General features: G+C 42.8%; 1 protein-coding gene across 4 annotated transcripts; it reads right to left on the reverse strand.

Moving 5' to 3' along the window:
* Nucleotides 1–264: 264 nt before the first annotated feature.
* Nucleotides 265–20,670, reverse strand: LOC107048369 (trinucleotide repeat-containing gene 6C protein). 4 transcript variants are annotated; one of them, XM_015271527.2, is made up of 10 exons: nucleotides 20,491–20,670; nucleotides 11,614–11,776; nucleotides 11,319–11,496; nucleotides 7,036–10,949; nucleotides 6,747–6,938; nucleotides 5,618–5,788; nucleotides 4,124–4,900; nucleotides 3,761–3,984; nucleotides 3,235–3,643; nucleotides 265–3,063 (listed from the first exon to the last, which is right to left on the reverse strand). In XM_015271527.2, exons 2-10 carry the CDS (start codon nucleotides 11,680–11,682, stop codon nucleotides 2,722–2,724), a joined length of 6,276 nt encoding a protein of 2,091 aa, XP_015127013.1. In that variant the 5' UTR covers nucleotides 11,683–11,776; nucleotides 20,491–20,670; the 3' UTR covers nucleotides 265–2,721. The 4 variants fall into 4 exon arrangements, with proteins under 4 accessions (XP_015127013.1, XP_015127019.1, XP_015127006.1 ...); XM_015271533.2 differs by lacking the exon at nucleotides 20,491–20,670 and adding an exon at nucleotides 14,020–14,070 and having other exon boundaries at nucleotides 3,761–3,975; XM_015271520.2 differs by lacking the exon at nucleotides 20,491–20,670 and adding an exon at nucleotides 14,020–14,070.
* Between the last annotated feature and the right edge of the window lie 22 nt (nucleotides 20,671–20,692).

Here is a 20,692-nt window from a genome sequence, read left to right on the forward strand (position 1 = left end):
ATGGGAAAAATTGAAAACAAGATAATTGCAGTTAAATAATGATTATTACGTATCGATGGGGCCCAAGGAATTAGTACGCTCGTGTTTTTAATTCTTCACACAATCATGCACTCGACCTATCAATTAAGTAAAACATGATTATTTTATTCTCCATTCTCGCGAATTCGTGTGCAATGTGTTTCCCATTATAAATTTACATATGTATATAAAGAAACCTTTACGTCGACGTTGTATTGTTAGATAAGCGTGTTTTCGTGTTGTCATCATCCCCCCCCCCAAAAAAAAAAACCCTCCCACATCATATAATCTTTCTCCCCCAGTCACTCTATTCTCCAGACATCTTACAACTTGCTATTATCATGAATGTTTCTATCTCTCAATTCTTAAACATTAAAATTCGCTTATAGATATTCCGAGGTTTACAGTTAACTTTATACTTATGAAGTTTCTCTCCTAGCTCAGTGGGTCACTCTCAAAAATGTATAATAGCGCGATGTTTATTCACTCTCGTAATGTCCGTGGCCCGTTAATTTATTCGCGCAAATTCCCATTCTCCCGTCAAGATTGTTTCTCCCGTTTTTATATGTTATTTTATTTACCTCCTCTCGGTTAATGTTGATTGTTGGGTTTAACGTTGCATTTATCTTCACGTTTTTAATCTTCATAATCAATCATCCTGGATTATTGCGCTACGCGGTGCCGGTCGCTTCCCATTGTCGATCATTAAAGGAAAAAGCTCGCAGTGAAATGGAAAAAAAGGGTACTATCCATTTTTTTTTCTTTTTGCTCGGTCGTCGTTTGGTTCTCAGTCCATCAGGTACCTTCGACGTTGGAAAAAAAAACTTGTTCATGCTAACGACTCTTCCTCGGTCGTCTCATAGCCCTCACGAGTTTTCTTTTTCATTCATCTTCAATTTGTCTCTTTTAAACTTTAAACAACGTTTTTTTTCACTTTTTTTTTCGTTTAATTAAAAATTTCTTTCTTTTCATTTTGTTCACGAGAAAACGGTCGTTAACGAGACAGTTGCAGTGAAAATTGGCCCATCCCCGTCCGTTCCCCGCAGTTATTCGTTATCACAAGGAGGCATAACGCTAATACCGGCCAGTACTTAATGCCACCACGACTTGACTCGAATTAAAATGTGATTTTGTTTTTTCCTCTTCTCATCTCCCTCACGCGATATCTTTATTTAATTATTAATTATACTATTTATAATAAGTTTTGTTTTTTTTTTCGTTTTCTCGTTTTTTTTCGCCTCATCAATCGTTTTTTTAAACTCTACATTAATAAATGGTACAGAGACACACTGGACATTGGCACGACAGGTGGCATTTAGATTTAATATAGAATAAAATTTACGTTATTGCGATAACATTTGGTATCGTTGTGTCGTTGCCCGGCCAGCCCGTATTTTTTTGTTTTTTTTTCCTTGATTTTCAGTATTTTGCGATATTCGTTCTACATATTTTCCCACTTAACCCTCGACAGGACGGCGGGCAGCGACGTCAATGCTTTATTTTTTATTTTTTCATTACTTTTTTTAAGATTTCATTCTTTTGATTAGATTGGTACAGTCTAAGTTTGATACTCGCTGCAGTCTTCAAACTGTCCAGCAAAAAATGGAACACTCCCCGACACGATCAGAGACCTTTGGCCTTGGGTTTACTTTACTTTTTTTTTTTTAAATTATTTGTGTATTTGTTTCGCTCTTATTCTGCATCGATTCAGAGTGAATTACGGAATTTGAGTTGAAATACAAGTTTTTAAATTTTTTACTGAAATAATTGTTCTCTTACTTCGTTTTGAAAATTATCGTCGTGTAACACATTCACATGATTGTGCGTAAGAGTTACAAGAATTGAGGTAATGAAGTGGTTTTTGCTCGTTTTATTCCCTTATCTTTCATCATAATTCCGTAATTCAGCGTCAAAACCTTTGTTGATAAAAATCCTAGCTCAACGCACAATTATCTGTGTTTGAGGTGTGACAGAGAGCTTTCATTGGAGTTGGGGGGTAAGGGGGGAGGGTGGGTTGACGTTCATGCGCACTTGAACCCGATTCGATGGTCTCCGAGATAACCGATCGGATTTATCAAATTATTAAACTTTATTTTTCGTATCTTTACTTGAAACATTATGTCTCTCAGTTTAATTTAGTGTTGCTTTGTTTTTTTTTTTATCATTTGTTGGTTTATCGCAGTAAGATCGTTTGGCTGTTCTTCCATTCTTTGTGACCATACGGACACGAGAATTTTTGTTTGTTTCTTTGTTAAATTTATAAATTAATTTTTTGTTTGTCTTTTTGTTAAGTAACTCGTTCCGATAATCATTATTATCATTAACGTTAATTGACATTTTCGAGAAGACTCAATCGACATTTATAATCATTCAACTTCTAGCGTCAATGTGTGCTCGGATGTCGCGCTGCCATTTTTATTTTTTCATTTTCATTGAAATACCTAGGTGATTTCGATAAGTAGGCGATTATTTACTCAGTTTATTGTATTATTTTGTCGTCTCTATTACGAAGGCTAAATAAAATCAGGAAGATAAATTAGGACGAAACAAGTTGCTGGCGTTGACGAGCTCGAACTTTAGTTTCATTATTTTTCTAACGATCGATGAAGATTGATTATTGACGCTGATGGTTTTTTCGTCAAGAGCCAATCAACATTGGCTATACGTGATGGGCCGTTGGACTCGATGCCCCGTTTTTCCTCTCTACATCGACTCACCTCCCAGAAGATCTCCGGGTAAGTACGAGTTGAGGGAGCTTGGTGTTGTCCTTTGTGCTTCACCGCTGTCAATTCCAGTGTTGCTCCAGAGGGAGTTTGTGGTGGGTGGAGCGCCCCAGAGTTGACTGGAACTGCCGCCCCAGGTGTCGGGTGGTGGTCCTGCCTTGTTGGAGGGCCGGAGACCCCAGCCAGTGCCACCGGAGCTGCCGGTCTGCTGTTGGCCACCGTGACTCAGCTGCTGGAGGAGGGTGTGCACCTCGCTGTCTGCTGGAGACTCGGCGAATATTGTCGTGTTACCGAGGACACAATTATTCAGGGCTCCTTGAGCCTGCAAACATAAACACGAAATATTTCAATTAAATTAATTACAACATATTTCAATTAAAACTGATGCATTTTAACATCAAATGGCAATTATTAATGACTCAATTATTTTGTCAGAATAAAAATTCAATGCCATCAAGAAGAAAAATCCCCTCGGATTTGAATTTGTACTGACCTTGCTAGACTCATCCCGTGAGGAGTATTTAGTGAGGGCAATTCCATGATTCAGGTACAGACGAAAATCTTGAACAGGCCCGTGTTGCATACACAGTGTTTTCAACGTCGAGCCATCGATTTGGGGTGTCAAATTCTTGAGCAATAGCCAAGTTCCACCAACAAGCCATCCGGCATTGCTGCCACCTCCACCACCACCGGCGCCTCCACCAGCGGATTGGATGCCCCATGAACTGGAAGACCGACTAACTCCACCCAGTCCAGCCCAGCCATTACTGGTATTGCCGCCTACACCTTTGCTGCTGAGACCAGGTGGTGGACCCTGACGAGCTTTGTTCATTGGAGCACCCCAGAGTTCTGATGTCACTGCTGTTGGGGGTGGTGCTGAGTCTGTCCAGGTATTTTTAGAGCTGCAAAGAGCCACAGTTGTTAAATACTCAAAAGATTTCTTCCAAATTTTTCAAAAATAAAATTTGTTAAATATTTTAATTTTCTCCAACAGCCCTTGAAATCTTATCAAAAATTACCTTGAGAATGCGCTGGGTGTAGTTGCAGGTGGATTGAAACTCCACGTAGAGTTACTCAGACTAGGAATTGAAGTATCAACATTTTGCGCCTGAGGTGGTGGTGATGTCTTGGAGCTCGACGAGAATATGGTATCAGGATCCTTGATGGCAGCTAGTGACAATGATCTCACTACAGAGCCTGGAGTAATACTGGGATCGTCCTCGATATTCTTCATCTGAGTGCCCTAAAAAGACCAAATATAGACAACTACTGACACAGTCCCACGAACCATACACCTCGAAGTGCACAGACTAGCGTGAGAATAACTTTAAAAAAATATTAGTCGACGAGATAATTCATCGAGTAAACTGGGGTGTGATTACCTTCCATGGTTTGCCAGGCTCGAATTCTGGGACTAGATCAGTGAATGCAGCACTGCCTGGCTGCCAATCCTTTCCATCAGTTGCGTCACTGTTACCAGCATCTGGCCAACCACTGTCACCGAGTCTCGTTGACCATGTGCCATCTGCCTGTCCCAGCAGTGGATTCATATTTGGACTGCTGTGAGTGTGAGTCAAACCACCTGGGGTCTGTGGTGGCTTGCTCGTTGTTCCTGGTGCACGTGAAAATTCATTTCCAGTTATGTCAACGTCTTTGTCGAGCGAGGGAAGCTTCCACTGATTCAATCTCGATTGTTGCTGGCTGACTGGTGGCTCCTTGTTCATCGTCAAATCGCTAAAACTGTTCTGAATAGCTGACATTGGATCATGCACAGAGGTCTTGTAATAATCGGACGATTGGGAAGGTATAGGATGCTGCTGTTGCTGTTGTGCCTGTTGTTTCATGTACGTTGCCTGTTGTACAGCTATTTGATTCTGAAGATTGGCAATTTGTTGCTTCGTCTTTGTTATCTGAACACTTATTTGTAGAACAGTCTGGCTGTTGCCTTTCAGTGAACTCTGGACCGAGTGCTGCTGGAGTAGTTGCTGGAGAACTTTGATTTGTTGGAGCAATTGATTCAGGAGAATCAGGGTGGGTGGGGCCAGGGGTTGATTCAATATCTGCTGGTTAAGATAGCCCTCCTGGACGGCCAGTTGAATCTGCTGGACGAGCATTCGTAGTTGCTGCGTGCTCGGGGGATTCTGGGGTGTTCTCGATGCCTGAACAGAATTTATTTATTTAATTATTATCTACTCTTAACGGTGAACTAGGGGCAACTGACCAGTGTTCGAAGTTTTCCGTTAATCCAACCGATTTGGCATTTTTTTCAGAAAATAAATAAATAGACAGTGATATCCAAAATCATTTTCGTTATTTTTTTATGAGCTATGGGATGTGAAGTTAATTCTCAATGATGTCCGGTAATCTTCTACTTCTGAGCTTATTTGTTCGAACACCAGCCGGTTCACCCTACCTGAATTCTCGATTTTAACTGTCGACTGCGAATTTCATTTGTGCTATTATAATGAACATTGGAATGTGCTAAATTTGAAGCGCAGACTTTGACTACGGCATCCGCATTAATGCGAATAACTTTCTCTTAACGGATTTACTTACGGTACTTCAACTGTTGGTACCCCAATTATTTAAAAATATTTTCTCTTGCCCATGCTGCATGAGTAGAATTTAACAGAGTAGACGAAGCATAATTGTCATGCAAACGAACGATAACGAACGGGAAATAAATCAGGATAAAACAAACGCACAGGTAAAAAACCATACGAAAGCCAATGGAGGAATGAATAATACTTTTTTCGGCGTAAATGCGATCCAAGCGGGAGAGAGGAGAGCAAAGAAATTTTGGAAAAAAAAAATATATATATAACGTTGGGACAATTTGTGCGCATATGCGTGTGCCGTTCGTCAGGTATTGTCACCTGGTTAAAGGGCGGCTGCGGAGGATTGGCGTTTGGCTGTTGTGGTGGTTGCATTTGCACTGCTGCCTGTTGCTGTTGCTGCTGCTGGAGCTTCAAGAGGCTGGCGCTGGCCACCGAACCACTTACGCTGCCAGTCGCTGCCCCGCTAGGCCGCACACCCAGGCACTCGCCCTGCGTTACATAACACCCTTGTACCCCAACTACCTTACCTAGCCGCCTTCCATTTCTCATTTTTTTTTTCAGATCTTCATTCTCGAAATTGTCAGGATTGCGAGCGAATACAACCAGGAGTCAAAGGGGAAGATCAAGGTATTTTAAAGTTTAGGGGTTTATGGAGGAACTGCGGTAATTTGGAACATCGGTATGGCCATTGGCATTGAAGTGTTAATAGGGAATGTTCTGATTTGGTCATGATTTTCATAAAAATATCCATTTCGACGATCGGTTAGTGATGTTTGATTTTTTTTCCATTGATTTCTGATGCAATAAAGTGATGTTTACATTTTTTACATGAAATTGAGATTAAAATGCCAGAACTTCAGTTTAAATTGACATTTCTACTAGTGTTTTCTGAAATTTGTCATTTGATAAGCCTTTCCCTCCTGCATCATAAAATTCCATTGAATGCATTATTTTCTCTTCGTTCAGTCGATGAGCTTATTGTATACCTCCAATGTTCCACATTAGGCACTTCCCCCACTCCAGAAAGACTCACTGACCAGATTTTTCAAGAGGGAAAAGACTCTCCAAAAGTAGAAATCGTAAAAAAATTCACCTCAAAAAGTTAACTACCATAATAACTGGCTGTATTCGCTAGTGCATCTGATTACCTGTTAACCACCTTCACCAGAAGAGCACCAACCCAATGACAATTGTCTTACGCTAGCAAACTAGTTACTGTTCTCTCAAATGCAAGAAATTTTGGCTTTAATAGAGGTACAAAGGAAACACCTAAACTCTCCAATGACACACAACCATTTTTGTCTCTCTTGTTATTCAGCGTTATCCACTCAAAATCAAAGTTTCCACCGTACCCAGGGATCAATGCTTAACTCTTGAAATCTCTCCGGTAAAAGTGTACACATGGGAAATATGTTCAAGTACATGCAGATTTAATGGATTACCTTACCTGTGGGAAAGACATTTGCTGGGCTACGTGACTGAATTTTGGATATGCACCGGACATGGGTGATGGATTGGTTGGATCGTAACCGGAGGGTGCATCATGCCGACGCCAGTCCAGTGAACGTATTTGCAGGAGCTCCTGGGCCTCGTCGCGATTCATTTCGCGTTTTCTCAGGGCTGTTTCTACATCTTCCTTCTGTATTTTTCGAAAGAGATAACACAATGCAGTTGACAAAAATTGAATGAAAAATTCGTTAACACAGATTTCTCCAAACAGAAGTCATTTTAATTACCTTGTATCCCAAATCGCACAGATAACGGAACTCCCTGCTGTTCCAAATGACTTCCTTGGTGAGTGCTGGTTTGCTAGGATGTCCCCAACTGGGTGGCTCCATGTCAGTCTCCCCCCAGCTCCCCGAAGGTCCCATGGCCTTAGGCTTGTGGCCACTGGGTCCACCCCAGGAAGCAGGATTGATTGGTGGTTCGTTCCACGAGGCTGGAGTTTTAGGCTCATCCCAGTTGGTAGTCTCGTGCGGTGCCTCACCCCACGAGCCATTGCGGCCGCCAGGTGCCCCTGGATGTCCCCACATGGGTCCCCCAACGTCGGGTTTCATCGGCTGACCAGGCATGCGATTCTGCGGCATTCCAGGCGGGCACTGCATTCCTCCCCTTCCCAAATTCTGAGAAGGGAGATCCTTCCAGTGGGACACTTTGCTGCCAGTCATTGGGCGCTGATTAGCAGCTGGATTCCCCCAGAGGCTCGTGCCATCGTCGTAATTGGGTACATTTCTGCGCTGAGCGGGTGGTGAGGGCTCCTCCCACCCTGAGGGCTTGCCAGGCATCATCTCCTTGGGTGGTGGTGCTGCCCACTGATTCATACTCGATGGATTGATCATCTTGGTAGGTGGTCCCGAAGGATGCTGATGACCCATCTGATGATGCGGTGGTCCCGGTGGCTGTCCCCACATTGCATCAGCACTTGCCCCATTCAAACGTCCGGAAACCCCACCACGAATGTCTCCACGCATATCCGCCATTCTGGGATCGCGTGCCATGGGGTCCATGGGGCGTAAGTGCTCCCTGGGATCCATTGACATGCGGTGATCGCGTGGGTCACGCATTTCTCGTGGATCAACTGATCTGATGTCTCGGGGATCACGAGGATCAATCCTTGGATCTCCCCAGCTCGATCCCGTCTGATTGCCAGTGGCACCTGCCCACTGAGGAGTGTTGGGTTGAGTCGGTGTTGGTGCACCTGTCCACATGTTTGAGGAATCAGCTGCCTCGTCGTCCTCCCCCCATGTACCACCGATATTTGTGGATGGCGTGTGACCCCAAGGTGTTTTGGCCTGTTGCGGTGGTGGCGGCTGGCCTCCATTGCGCAGATTGGCTTCCCACAGATCAGTACCATTGTTCACAGGTGGCTTCCACATGGGAACACCGTCTTTATTCATGATTGGCTCTGGCGATGCAGGCACGTCCCAATTGGTGTCTTGATTTACATGCTGGCAACCCCAGCCGTCCTGACTGAAAAGAGCTTCTCTCATGGTATTGAGTTGCTCCAATTGTAGTTTCGTTGATGAATTCGGAGGCAAGGTTGGTGGGGTTGTGCCACTGCTGCTGTTTGTCGATGCAGCACTGCTCTGTGGGGAATTTGCCTGATTGTTATTGCCATTGGCACCCGGTGGGCCACCCGATGACGGTGGCTGCTGGACGTTGTTTCCGTTGTTATTAGAAGCTGGTTGATTAGATCCTGGTCCTACTGAGGGGTTGGGTTTTCCCTGGGGCCAAGGGCCATTTGGATTTTGTTGAGTTGGATTGGCTGGCTGAGATGTTGGCGGTCCAGTCTGCGAGTTGGATGCTACATTTGGATTGTTAGTTTTATTCACAGCTGATGAGTTTGTTTGATTTCCCGGTGGTCCTTGATTCTGATTTTGATTTGGATTACCAGTCACTGGACGATTAACATTGGTTGTACCCCAGTTTGATGACGGTGGTGGGGCATTACCAGGCGTACCACCCCAGCCCGATGAATTGGGATTATTGTTATTTGGTGTTGTTGCTTGAGCTGAGCCCCAATTAGTACCACCACCGGTGTTGAGTGAACTCTCACCACCACCAGCGAGGGACAGAATAGTCGGTATACCCCAGCGTTTTTTGTAGTCAATTATGGGATGACTCTGAGTATGTTTAGTCGTACTGTCACCGAATAGACTGTGCAGGGCCTTCTTGAGCTCATTACGTTGGCTTTCGCACTTGCTCTCGTTGTTTTTGTACGCCTCATGACAAGCAGGAATGAGAGCACGAACGTATGCGATCAGTCTTGCCCAATTACGAGTAAATGGCCTTGCATCAGCAGCATTGTCACGTTCGTTGATATATTCATTCACTTGTTCGTTATAAATCGCCGAGTTGATCTCAATGTTGGAATAGTTTGAGGAGGTGATTGATTGAGATTGAGTGGTGGATATTGTTGGGCTCAGGCTCTTGGATATTTTCTCGATAACGACACGAGATGTAACAGGTACTGTTTCAGTTTGGGATGTGACGGTGGCTGATTGGCTTTTAAGCGTCATCGTAGGCTCGCAGGTAGTAAGTGTAGGAATGTTGACAGGTGATCTGACACGTTTAACTCGCTGTTCATCAGACACGTCAAGTCGAGCTTGATGAGACGTTTCAGACTTATCGCTATACTTAACGCACGGCGTAGACTTAGATACGGACTTAACGTTAAAGTTAGATTCAAGACCAATCTTAGTAGACACTTGATACTTATTATTACAACTATCATTTAGAGGCTTGTTAGACTTATCGTTATCCTGAAATGAAAGAGCACCAACAGTAAATATTGTTGCTTCGGTACCGCTAATACCATCATTTTGAGACCCTAACATACTAACATTAGTAGTCATTACACAACTAGTCTTGTAGCACACAGCGACGTTAACAATGTCATCGATAACATCTGGATTATTGTTACCATTAATATTCATCGTAGTTTTTGTATCATCGTATTCATCATAATAAACATTGTGATTAACACGACGAAATATCATTTCATCAGACCCTTCAGTATCATCAATAATGTTACAATAATCACTATTATTAGCAACGTTGTTGTTTTTATCGTAACCCTTACTCTTAATCAATAATGGAACACATATGCGTTGCGTCAGCTTGTTAACGGTGACGTGCGACAGTAATTGTTGATAATATTGAGAAGTAACAGGAGACAATGCTCGGACTTGAGTGAGATTATCATCATCAATGAGAAATTGTAAATTATCAATAATGTGGTCGGTGAATTCGTTTTTGGAAACGATAAGCGTAATGGAAGAACTGGCATTATTCATAGCCGTTAATTTGTGAGCACGATACAACAGTACCGATTTATCCCTGTTGTCATTGAAATCGTGTGATAATTGGGAAGCATCGTTCATCATATTACAAATACTCTGATTGTAATGCTGGACATTAGACGTTAGATTGACGATTGTTGGATTGTAAAGGCCAATAGCGTTAATTCCACCAATCATATTACTGGTAACTACTGATGATATTTCACCAATTGCATTAACACGATTCAATCGGTTACCGTTAATCGTATCATTATCAACTAAAATAACCGGGATTCCAACAGCATTAATACCAACGAATCCATCGCCAGTAACATCTAGATTGTAATAGTCACCGTAACTTTTTGAGCTGAGCAATATCACAGACTTTGAGTTATTATTACTTATCATCCTAATATTAGCCTTAACGTTATTGTTTTCGCCGTGGTGAAGGCGGGACCCTAGTAAGGAGTAATTGTCGACAAGGTTGGCGCGATAAAGCTGCCGCTGGGGGCAATCAGACTTGGGTATCCTAACTAGGCTAGGTACCCCAGCGGTACAACAATCAACGCCTATCGTATCATTTAAACGTACACTTAACATTAGTACCCTAATGCTTATAACGCTAAAGCTATCCTTATTATCACTTAACGGCTTACACGTAGACTTAGAGTTATCGGCTGAGCTGCCCAGTTTACCAAGCGAGCCCGGTGTATTTTGCTTTCTGTACTTGTGATGATTATGTTCTGCATTGTTGTGGTTATTTATTTTATCATTATTATCGTAGGTTAGAAGGTGATTTGTTGGATTTTTTGTGGTTTCTGGTGCCACTGACTGGCAGGCCTCACCTCCATCGGCAAAGCTGAGCTCACCTGCAACATTACCCCATTCCAACTTCTTAAAATCATCCTTCATCCTCATCCGATATTTTTTCGCGCATTCTTATCAATTTTTGCACTATTGGAAATTTTTATCGTGCTATAGTGGCACCGAAATTGTTATAATTAACTAAAATTCACAGATTCGATGTAATTTAAGTTTAGATCAATCTAATCCTCTCGAAGATGTTCGCGAAACAATCTCCGGTTTTGTGAACGCATATCATCGACAATAGCTACTCTGTTAGAAAATGCAGACCTTCATAATCCGAGTGAAACTGACCACCGCATGATAATTTCAGCCCCTCGTACGTCTCATCATCTGCCTCAAATCTCTGTTTGTTTGTAAAAAAATCAACTCACCAGATTGGCGTGGCAGGACGGTTAAGAAGTCATTGGCGGCGGTAGCTTTGGGGTGGCTGGTAGGTGCTGCCATCATGCTGCTGTTTATGAATTCGATATCACAGTACCTAGCATGCTCTGGTCGTTCCCCTTCCCGCGCCCCACTCAGACTGCTTTCCTCTAATACTACTACATCCCCCTGTAACAAATAAAGAACAATAAAAAAAAGCGCTGAAGACCGTTGGCTATGATTAGATTCCATTGCACTTTGTTGCATCACTGGACTGCTCCAACGATTTTAGCGTTATCCACTCACCTTGGAATTTTGTACGAAGGCATTTGTTTCGGTAGAAATCTCATGTGAACTAGAATTGTGTGGAAACATTGGGCTCAGTTCTTCTTTGGCAGGCAATGCATAGAAACCAAGATCTCATAGACTATCACTATCAGTGCGCTCCCAGCTCCATGCCAATAGGGATCTGCAACCAATGAAAATCACTCATTAAATGAAATTGAGATTAGCAAAAATTTCGCCGGTGGAGAATTCGATTTAGGCAAATGTAGGGGTGTGCAAATATAATTCAGTAGCGAAGCGGTAAACCGGGTTAAGTCGTTTTTTACTATTGCCTAGTTTTTGACGAATATCTCGGAATCTAAAAGAGATAGAAAGATTTTTGTCATGACCTTTTTTGTAGAGCCAATAGAGCGTTATAAAAAAAGTCATGAGAAAAATTTTGCTATCTCTCTTAGATTCCGAGATATTCAGCAAAAACTGGCTAATAGTCAAAATCGACTTAACTCGGTTTACCGCTTCACTACTGAATTGAGTCATGAGCAATCATTCACACTAACAGAAGGCTACCGTTTCCTCGAAATTTTCAAACAAATTTCCTGCTTAAAGTTATTAATATTTTTTTAACTCAAAGCACATTGATCTCCATTATCGCTTCGTAGAGATCAATGTGCTTGGATTTGTAAAAATATCGATAACTTTCAACAGGAAATTTGTTTAAAAAATTGGAAGATCAGCGGCATTCTGTTACCCCTTAAATCCTCAAATGTCCCCTAAATTAAAGTTTCTGGTCTTTTCAACTTCATTGTCATGAAGTGAAGCTGCAACCGGAGAAAAATTCGTCAATGGAAGATTCGATTCAGGAAAATCTAGAGGTGTACAAATATTCTCGAGTCATCAACAAAATCGTTCGCACTTGGAAAGTTTGCTCACATGATTGTAAACCCTCAAAAATCCCCTGAAAGTCATTTTACGCTGTCGAATATTCCGCTAGTTTCATCTTCATTCTCATGAAACCATCCAGCCACTCAGCATCTGTTTACAAATGAATTAGAGAACCGTAGAAATCGTGGATAATGACCCGGGTCACTTGGCAAAGAAAAACCTCGTTCTACGCGACAAAATGCCCCTCTTTCACCTCCACCAGGTGACTAAAGCGTTAGGGAAAGGCTTAAATAATTCTTTTTTTTCGGTCCGAGATAAGATTGCCATCGGAGTTGTATTGGCACTTCTGCGCGACGAACCGTGAAAAAAAAAACGGCCCGATCATTTGTTAAACGCAGGAGTAAAGAGCTTGACACTGTTTCCACGCTTGTGCTGGAGACAAATTAAACCTCGTACAAACACCCATATCCCAGACAATCATTCGAGATAATCGACGGTGGCAGCAATAAGAGAAACGATGGAAAAAAAATTACATGGGAAATAAAGATGATGGAAACCTTGTTCGCACACAGGCATACCATGAAAATCCCTGAGTATCGATTCGTGAAAATAAGGAGTAAAGAAAACTGGGGAGTTTTCAAGGCGTCGGAGCACTTGATTCAATTCTTTTCATCCCATAAAATCACAAATTACCGGCAGACGGAAAAATGGGAGGGAGACGGAGAGTGATAGAGAGGGACAAAATGAGGAAGACTTGAAATGAGGGAGAGAAAATAAAGGGGAGTGAGTTGAACAACGGTAGATCGCATCCCACTTTACATTTTCCAGCGCACAGAGACCCATGCACCCATTACAACAGTGAAAACAAATTCCTCGCAGAACTTTACTATACTCTACTCTCAGTTCCTCTCCCCCCCCCCCCCCCCCCNCCCCCCTGAATCCCCTCTACTCTCGGTGCACGGTCTAACACACAGTGCGGCCCCGTAGTCATCGTATTTTCGAAAGGTCAGCCAGGGATTCCAAACGAGACGCAAAAGAAGGTACAGAACTGCTCTCCCCTTCGCGAAAAAAAATTTAAAAAAAAAGTAAAACCTTGAAATCCCATCTCGAGCACCTCGCTACGCAGAAGAGTTCAACAATGACACCCATCAGCGATTATATCACAATATCAAAACGTCGTAAATGCCTGCGTGGCATGTGAAGACGACACCCGAGGCACGAATAATAAACCGTAGATTGATGATAAAAATTGCTTGAAAATACAAAAAAAAATCGTGGTGATGGAGGAAAAATAACAATAAACTCCGATCCAACGGGGGATATTGAGATGATATTCGTTTCACGCACAAGCACTGGTATCACAAAACACCACTGCAAAGTATGAACTCACTTCTACAAATAAATCCCCTCAGCTCTAAATAATCCAACGACGATGCAATATTCCCATACAAAACACTGTTCATCCCTCCTCCCCGAGAAAAACCAATCCGTCAATTTCAATGATAAAAAAAAAACATTTCTGTTTTTTCCAACAAAATAACTTACGCTTACGGCCCCAAAGAAAGAGCACAGTCCGCACGGAGCTATTTGGCTAGCGCGGAATACCGAAAACCTCGTACTCGCGCTAGTGTAGTTGGTTATTCTCACGAGCGTACCGTCTCCCTATCGTATACACTCGAACTACACTTCGTATCTTGTGTCCTGTGGTGGGGGGAGAAGTTGCCCGAGCGCAGCGGTGGAGGAAAAGCGGCCGGCAGAGGGGCCGGCGGGAGGGGGAGGGGGTAGCTATTACTTTTGGTGCACGCGCGAGGCCACGTTCACGTTTCAATATTGGACGTGCTCCATTCACGAACGAGAAAACGCGGTCGCCATTGCCGACCACCGCGGCGCTGTCGGTGGCTCTCCCCTGTGTCAACCAATCGTCTTTGCCACTAGTCGTTTCTCCATTCCCCTCACCCCGTCCTCCCTATCGACAACCACCAGCCATCTCCCTCAGGCCGAATCCACTCCGTAGACTTCCTTCCCTCTCTTTATGTTTCTCTTTTGTACATTTCCATTTGCCCTCTCCTCTCCTCTCCCTCGCACCCGATACTTTTTTCTCCTTTTTCTCTCTTTTCCCCTCTTTTACCACTGCCTAAATCGTTCCTGCCGAGTTTACGCTCACGCGCACACACCATGACTCTCTCTTTTTTCCTCTCTCTCACCCTCGCTCTCTCCTCACCTCTCCCCGTTGTCTTGTGTCTTGTCAAGGGATCGCAAAATCGCAGCTACCCCTCCACCACGGTAACACATACACTCGGGGGGAAACCCAGAATCCCCTTTGGTATCTCTTCCACCGGCTGAATTCTCCTCTCGCCGCGGAGTGACAGAGACAGACTGTGTGAATATCCCACACTTCTCCCTTGTTATACCATTAATGCTGAAGGAAATGTGCTTAGCCGGGGCTCCATCGATTCCATCGATCTGACTACGCATTGACCTTCAAAAGTTTTGCATCCGAGCTGCAAACGCTGAATTAATTGACGCTAATTACCGGTGGATAATTAATTTGTGGTATTTACGTGTTTGCATTTCAGTCTTTGAGCAGAAACTCAAAGTTTTATGCCCTCTCGAGCCGTTCATTCAGATTGAAAATGGGTTTTTATCCTCATGGGGAGTTGCAGAGGGTCGAAAGCGTCGTCAGGGCGTCGCGACATTGCCTCCGAGAGGCTCACCACCAGTATCGGAAATTATTGATCTGCCAGTTACATATATATGGATATCTGTATATACAAGAAAGGTACATAGGAGCGACGAGAATGGTGCGACGGTCAGGTCTAGTCAACGAGCACACCGGCAGCGCGCTGTTCCCTCTGGCGCGCGTCTGCCCTTCTACCTCGGTTACCATTCTATCTACCTTCTCGGGGGGTTTTTTCACTCTCTCACGGGCTCCCTTTCTCCAACAGTTTTATAGGAAAAAATGTATATGGGTATGGTGAAATAGGAGAGGCTGGGGAGAGACCATCGACGTGCTTTACTCGCACCCGCGCCGTTTACCTTGGCGCCGTCCTCGTCCTATCTCTCACCCCTTTTACGAGGTTTTTTTTTCGCGCCCTAGAGTGCTGAATAAATATTAATCCAGCCCCTTCACTCATTCTTTTTTTATAGTCTATCTGCAAATCCTATGGAGCTCGATTTTCATGCAGTGGATGTATCGACGCTGATGCATTTTAACAACTGCAAATTTAGGGGGAACGGGGATTTTTTGAGCGAACGAACTGCAACATTCGTCTGGATAAAATTCAATTCTTTATTCATTTCGGAATTTGAATACTGCTGTAATATTCATTCGGAATTGGAAATAAATTCGATTGTGATTTTTGTGGAGAAATAAAGAATAGATTTGTAGAATTAAAAAAATCGGGGGCAACTGGATTTTTGCAAACGCATTGCAATTTGTCTCGACAAATAAATCAATTTTTTATTCATTCCGGAATTGTCAATAAATTCTTTTGTGATTTTGTGGGGAAATGAACAATAGATTGACTGATTCTAGAAAACTTCAGCAAGGAATTTTTTTTCGCGCCCTGGAATGCTGAATAAATATTCCTTCAGCTCCTTTACTCATCTCTTTGCCCTTTTACACGCTATCTGCAAATCCTGTGAAACGCAATTTTTATTGGGTGAATGTATCGACTCGGAAGCACTTTATTTTTCATTCGCCTCGATGGAATCCAATTCTTTATTCATCTCAAGATGTAAATACGATTCAATATGAATTCATATGCATCCTTCACCGGCAATAAATACTCTCGTAATGTTCATGGAGAAATGAAGAATAGATTGACACAATTAAAAAAACTCCCCCAGACATTCTGAACTTTCCAAGAAATTCGTGCTCCGTATAATTTAAACGGTACAATGTTATTCAAAGTAATCGGAGTGTAACTCAATCCAATTTCCAAGTGCGTCGGGCGACAAATGCATTATTCTCAGATGTGCCTTTAGGATGGAGAAAGAAAATGTCGGAAAACCGAGCCAAGTGTGACTTTTTCGCGTAGGGAATTGTTGAAAGTCCCGGAGGCAGCTGAGATTATAACAAGGAACAAGGCAATCTCCCTCTGCCTCCCCACGGGAATCATCTTGGTCACCTCGGCATGTCCACTGCGGCGCATTATCCGTGGTCCGACGAAGCGCATCGTCAGTGTCCTCCCTCGTTTGTTATTGTTGCAGTCAGAGAGTATCTAGTGTCTCGCATGTCAGCTCTATTTTCTTCTTCACGGAGCTCTGTTTCAGCCCCCTCGCATGCAACCAAGAATTTTCATCGTAGATGGTATCAACAATAGCTTGAAATTATTCTACGACTCTTTTATGGGGACTTTTCAGATGCCGAGTAAGAACCGGAATCAGTTCAATTCATCTTTTTTTTTAATTATTGATGACATCAGCGACAAGGGATTGCAGAAGAAAATTGAAGAGAAAGATATCCTCCGGAAATGCGCGTTATACTTCGAGATTTAATAAGATGTGAATAAACATGTTGTTATCTCTCTATGATCCATTCCCCCTTATGCAACTAGAATTTTCCTCTTGAACTTTATCAACAAAAATCTGCGATAGTTGTACGATTCTTCGATAGGGACATTTTTAATGTGAAATAAAGCAGAATGTCTACAATTCATCGTTTTTATGAATTGTTAATCTCGGAAACAAGTGGGCTCAGAGGAAAATGTCAAAGTATTTCTTTCTAGATGGATAAATTTCAAGGGGAAGGTATCCTCTGGAATCGCTCGTTATTGATGTGCTTCAGGATTTAATAAGATGTGGATAAACATCTTGTCATCCCTCTACGTCTTGTCCTCTCGTATGCAACCTAGTATTTTCTGAATGAAAATCTCAGCTAACAGTTCTCCAATAATTCTATTATTTTTCAAACTTATCGATATTCCATTTAGTTAATCGAAGGAGACAGACCTAATAAATGAAAGGCATGTTTCTTCAAGACTGTCCCTGCCAAAATTAATCAACTCGCTGATCATCAGAACAATTAAACCTCCAATAACATTCGAAAATTCTACTTGCCACGTTCTCTCGACTCCCCGATATCATTACCCCACGCCAGACCGTGACATTTTCTCCTGATCCATCTTCCCTCACCAACCACTACCCAATTACCACCAAGCTGATTATTCTCAAGACCCTAATTGTCGGTAAAAGAGTCCAAGGAGGTGTCAAGTACCCGCGAAGTTCAGTCTCTGTCAATTAACAGAAACGGAAGAACCGTGTCACGCTGAAAAGAGCATAAAACAAAACGATACGAGCCAGTACTTCATATTTCTCACCTCTTTGTTCCTCTTCCACCCCACTCCTACTCCACACTCATAATCACCCACACGAAAACTCATTACGCAATCTCATGCACCCAGTACAATTTCGCACATTTAATACATCCAAATTTCCTGCAGTAGCGCTCCCTGTTGGCTAATCTCAGCACCGGAAAAAAATTTTCAGTAAAAATTACGGAACTCACAATTCGCTCACCGATTACGGAATCGACTCCGAAAATTCAACTGGCGGTATCGTAATTTTTCAGGAGTTTCATATAAAAATTACGGAACGCTCTGGAAAAATTCCGTGACAGTTCCGTAAAATTTCCCACAACCACATTTCGCTTCGGAATCACGGAAAAGATACGTCATTTTTACTGAATATTTCTCTCCGTGCAGAGTCGTTATACCCAACACCACAGTGAAATAATACCCCCATCCGATATAACGTACTTACACACACGGTATCGACACAAGTGGAAAACCGCGAATCGCAACCGCTGGAAACTGAAAATTTTTTTCCCTCAACTTCTCTCCCCCTATTTTGTTGCACAAAGTAATAAACATTGTTGATGCTTTACACCGCCCCTACACAGTTGTTTGTTGCACATAGGATACATTGCCCCTCCCCCCTCTCCTTTTACCGAGGACCGCAGTGTGTATATGCATTTGTACCGGTCGCTATATATACGATGTAGCTTGGCAACAAGCAGTCAGCCAGTTGCGGGGCAAGGTCGACCCTCTCCCCCCTTGGCTATTTTATCCCGGCATATATTTATTACGAAACCTCGTGCATGTATACATACAGTCCTATCTATCCATCCTTTATTTTTTTGTATCGTTCCACCGTTTTTGCTCTCGTCTTTTTCCCCTTTTTTTTCTTCGAGATTTGTCTCTTTCTTGTACTGTCGGTCGTTTCTTCCTCGTTGGCGACCACAGCCATGACGTATCCACGTGTTCCTGATACATATATGTATAGGTGTACGGTATACATGGGCATGAGGAGTTAAAAAGAACGGATAGGAAGGCATATGCAACGTAAGATTCGTACGGTGCGGAAAAAGATAGACTTGGCAGGGGACCACATCGAGCGGAACAACCGTAACTTCTCGTCTTTCCAGGGAACATGACGCTTTATTCGTGAATCCATTGTCCCCCCGTTGGGGAAAAACGCCCTCCACTTTTCAGAGATACCATTAATTTTACGATAATTGGGAGTGTCGAGGGTGAAGCTGAAACTGGCGGGCGATTTTAGTTTACGAGAATCTGGGGGTGTTATATTTTGGAGTCATGAGCATACTCGTTCGCAATCCTCAAAAATCACCAACGGAAGATTTGATTGTTGAAAATCCAGGGGTGTACAAATATTTTCAAGTCGTGAGCAAACTCGTTCGCAGTTGAGAAAAGTTTGCTCGCATGATGGTTGAATATTCCACTAATTTCAGTTTCACATGTCGAGGTACTTTCCAATAGCCGCATGAATTCAAGATGTTGATGGTGGGCTCGACGTTACACCCGGGTTTTCATGATTTTATGGGAGAAGAAAATCTCGGAGTGTATGCGATCCCACCGACAACGAGTGTACATTGAAGGAGGGAATGAGAAAAAGATTGAGAAGAATTTAGCGAGATGAACATGGTAAAGAGAAGCATACGGCCAGGCCAGTGTGACCACATTCCAGAGACACTCCCACTGGATATACTTAGAGGCACGATGTATAACGTCGTACTCAATGCCCCCGGGGGAGGATGTAATCGGGAATTCTCCACGAGTTTGCATATCGCGGATAATGATTATGTTTATTTCAATTACTGGGCTTTTCTTTAATTATCGTGGGGGCTTATTACGGGATATTTGAATGGCTCTGTGGATTACTTTATCCAATGGGTGAGTGTAACAGTGGCCGGAATAGAGAGTTCCCAGGGTTTTTTCATCGGAAAACCCGTAAACTTTTTTATTCGCATTGTAACGACAGGGGAATGTTGTAAAAATATACTATCGCACGTTCACCGGTGGAATGTGGCATTAATTATCCTCAATGATGTCTTCCGATTGACCATCCGTCGACCTCCAAATGCCACTTTAACGAATGTAGAGCAGAGAAAATTGAGGAAGGGATAAACATTTACGGTGGCTTTTCTTCGTGAATTATTCAGATTCATCTTGTTAACTCTTGGAGCACCCATTTTTGGAGTGGCCATCAACTGCCGTTAGGCCACTCCGGTCTACTCGCATTACCAAACGGATATTGTGCGTTGTTCGACTTGATTCTATTAATTTTTACGCACAGAGAGAATGCAAATGACGAATTTGAGGGAATTATTTTTCTTTTTAACTGCCACCGTGAATGGAAAATTACGTCTTGTTCTTGAAGAAAGGGAGACAGAGAGGGAAGAGTATGGTTAGCAATATGGCAGCTGCGTTGCACAGGCTCGAGTGTTGGCGAAAAGCCCCATTATCACGAGATTTTCGGCATTTTCTCGGGGAAATTGGGGGCTTGTTTGTTGTTCGCAGGGGACGAGAAATTTATTCGCTCGCTTGACCGCCCTCTGCATGCCCCTGCTATTTGCGCCGATATACAACGCATATATATAGGTTATATTTATATTTTTTCTACACCAACCGTAAAGCCCTCCACGCTCGTATCCAACTTTGTACGAAACCAATCGTGATTCAATTTTTGTTTTATTTTTGGAGTTTTCAGACTCACCTGCGGCAATGCGTTCGAACGATGTTCACAGTCGTTTAAAACTCTCACTATCACAACTCGATGATAAAAAAAAATAGCTTTTTGTCACTTTAAACACGCTCAAAAACACATTTACGTACTAACCACGGATTTTTATTGAAAATGAGACTCCATTGCTTGGCACGGAGTTGCTGAGGTTACCGCGGGAAGGCGCATCGCAAAA

This window comes from Diachasma alloeum, unplaced genomic scaffold (genome assembly GCF_001412515.2).
Source record: "Diachasma alloeum isolate Michigan unplaced genomic scaffold, Dall2.0 Dall_scaffold_00176, whole genome shotgun sequence".
NCBI lineage: Eukaryota > Metazoa > Arthropoda > Insecta > Hymenoptera > Braconidae > Diachasma > Diachasma alloeum.

What these genes read in the sequence shown, in the direction of transcription:
- LOC107048369 (XM_015271527.2), bottom strand. Translation starts at nt 11,682, where the DNA reads ATGTTTCCACACAATTCTAGTTCACATGAGATTTCTACCGAAACAAAT. An exon ending in CCTTCGTACAAAATTCCAAG is followed by an intron (nt 11,497 to 11,613) that starts GTGAGTGGATAA and finishes TATTTGTTACAG; the next exon opens with GGGGATGTAGTAGTATTAGA. An exon ending in CGCAGCCGCCCTTTAACCAG is followed by an intron (nt 4,901 to 5,617) that starts GTGACAATACCT and finishes AATTCTGTTCAG; the next exon opens with GCATCGAGAACACCCCAGAA.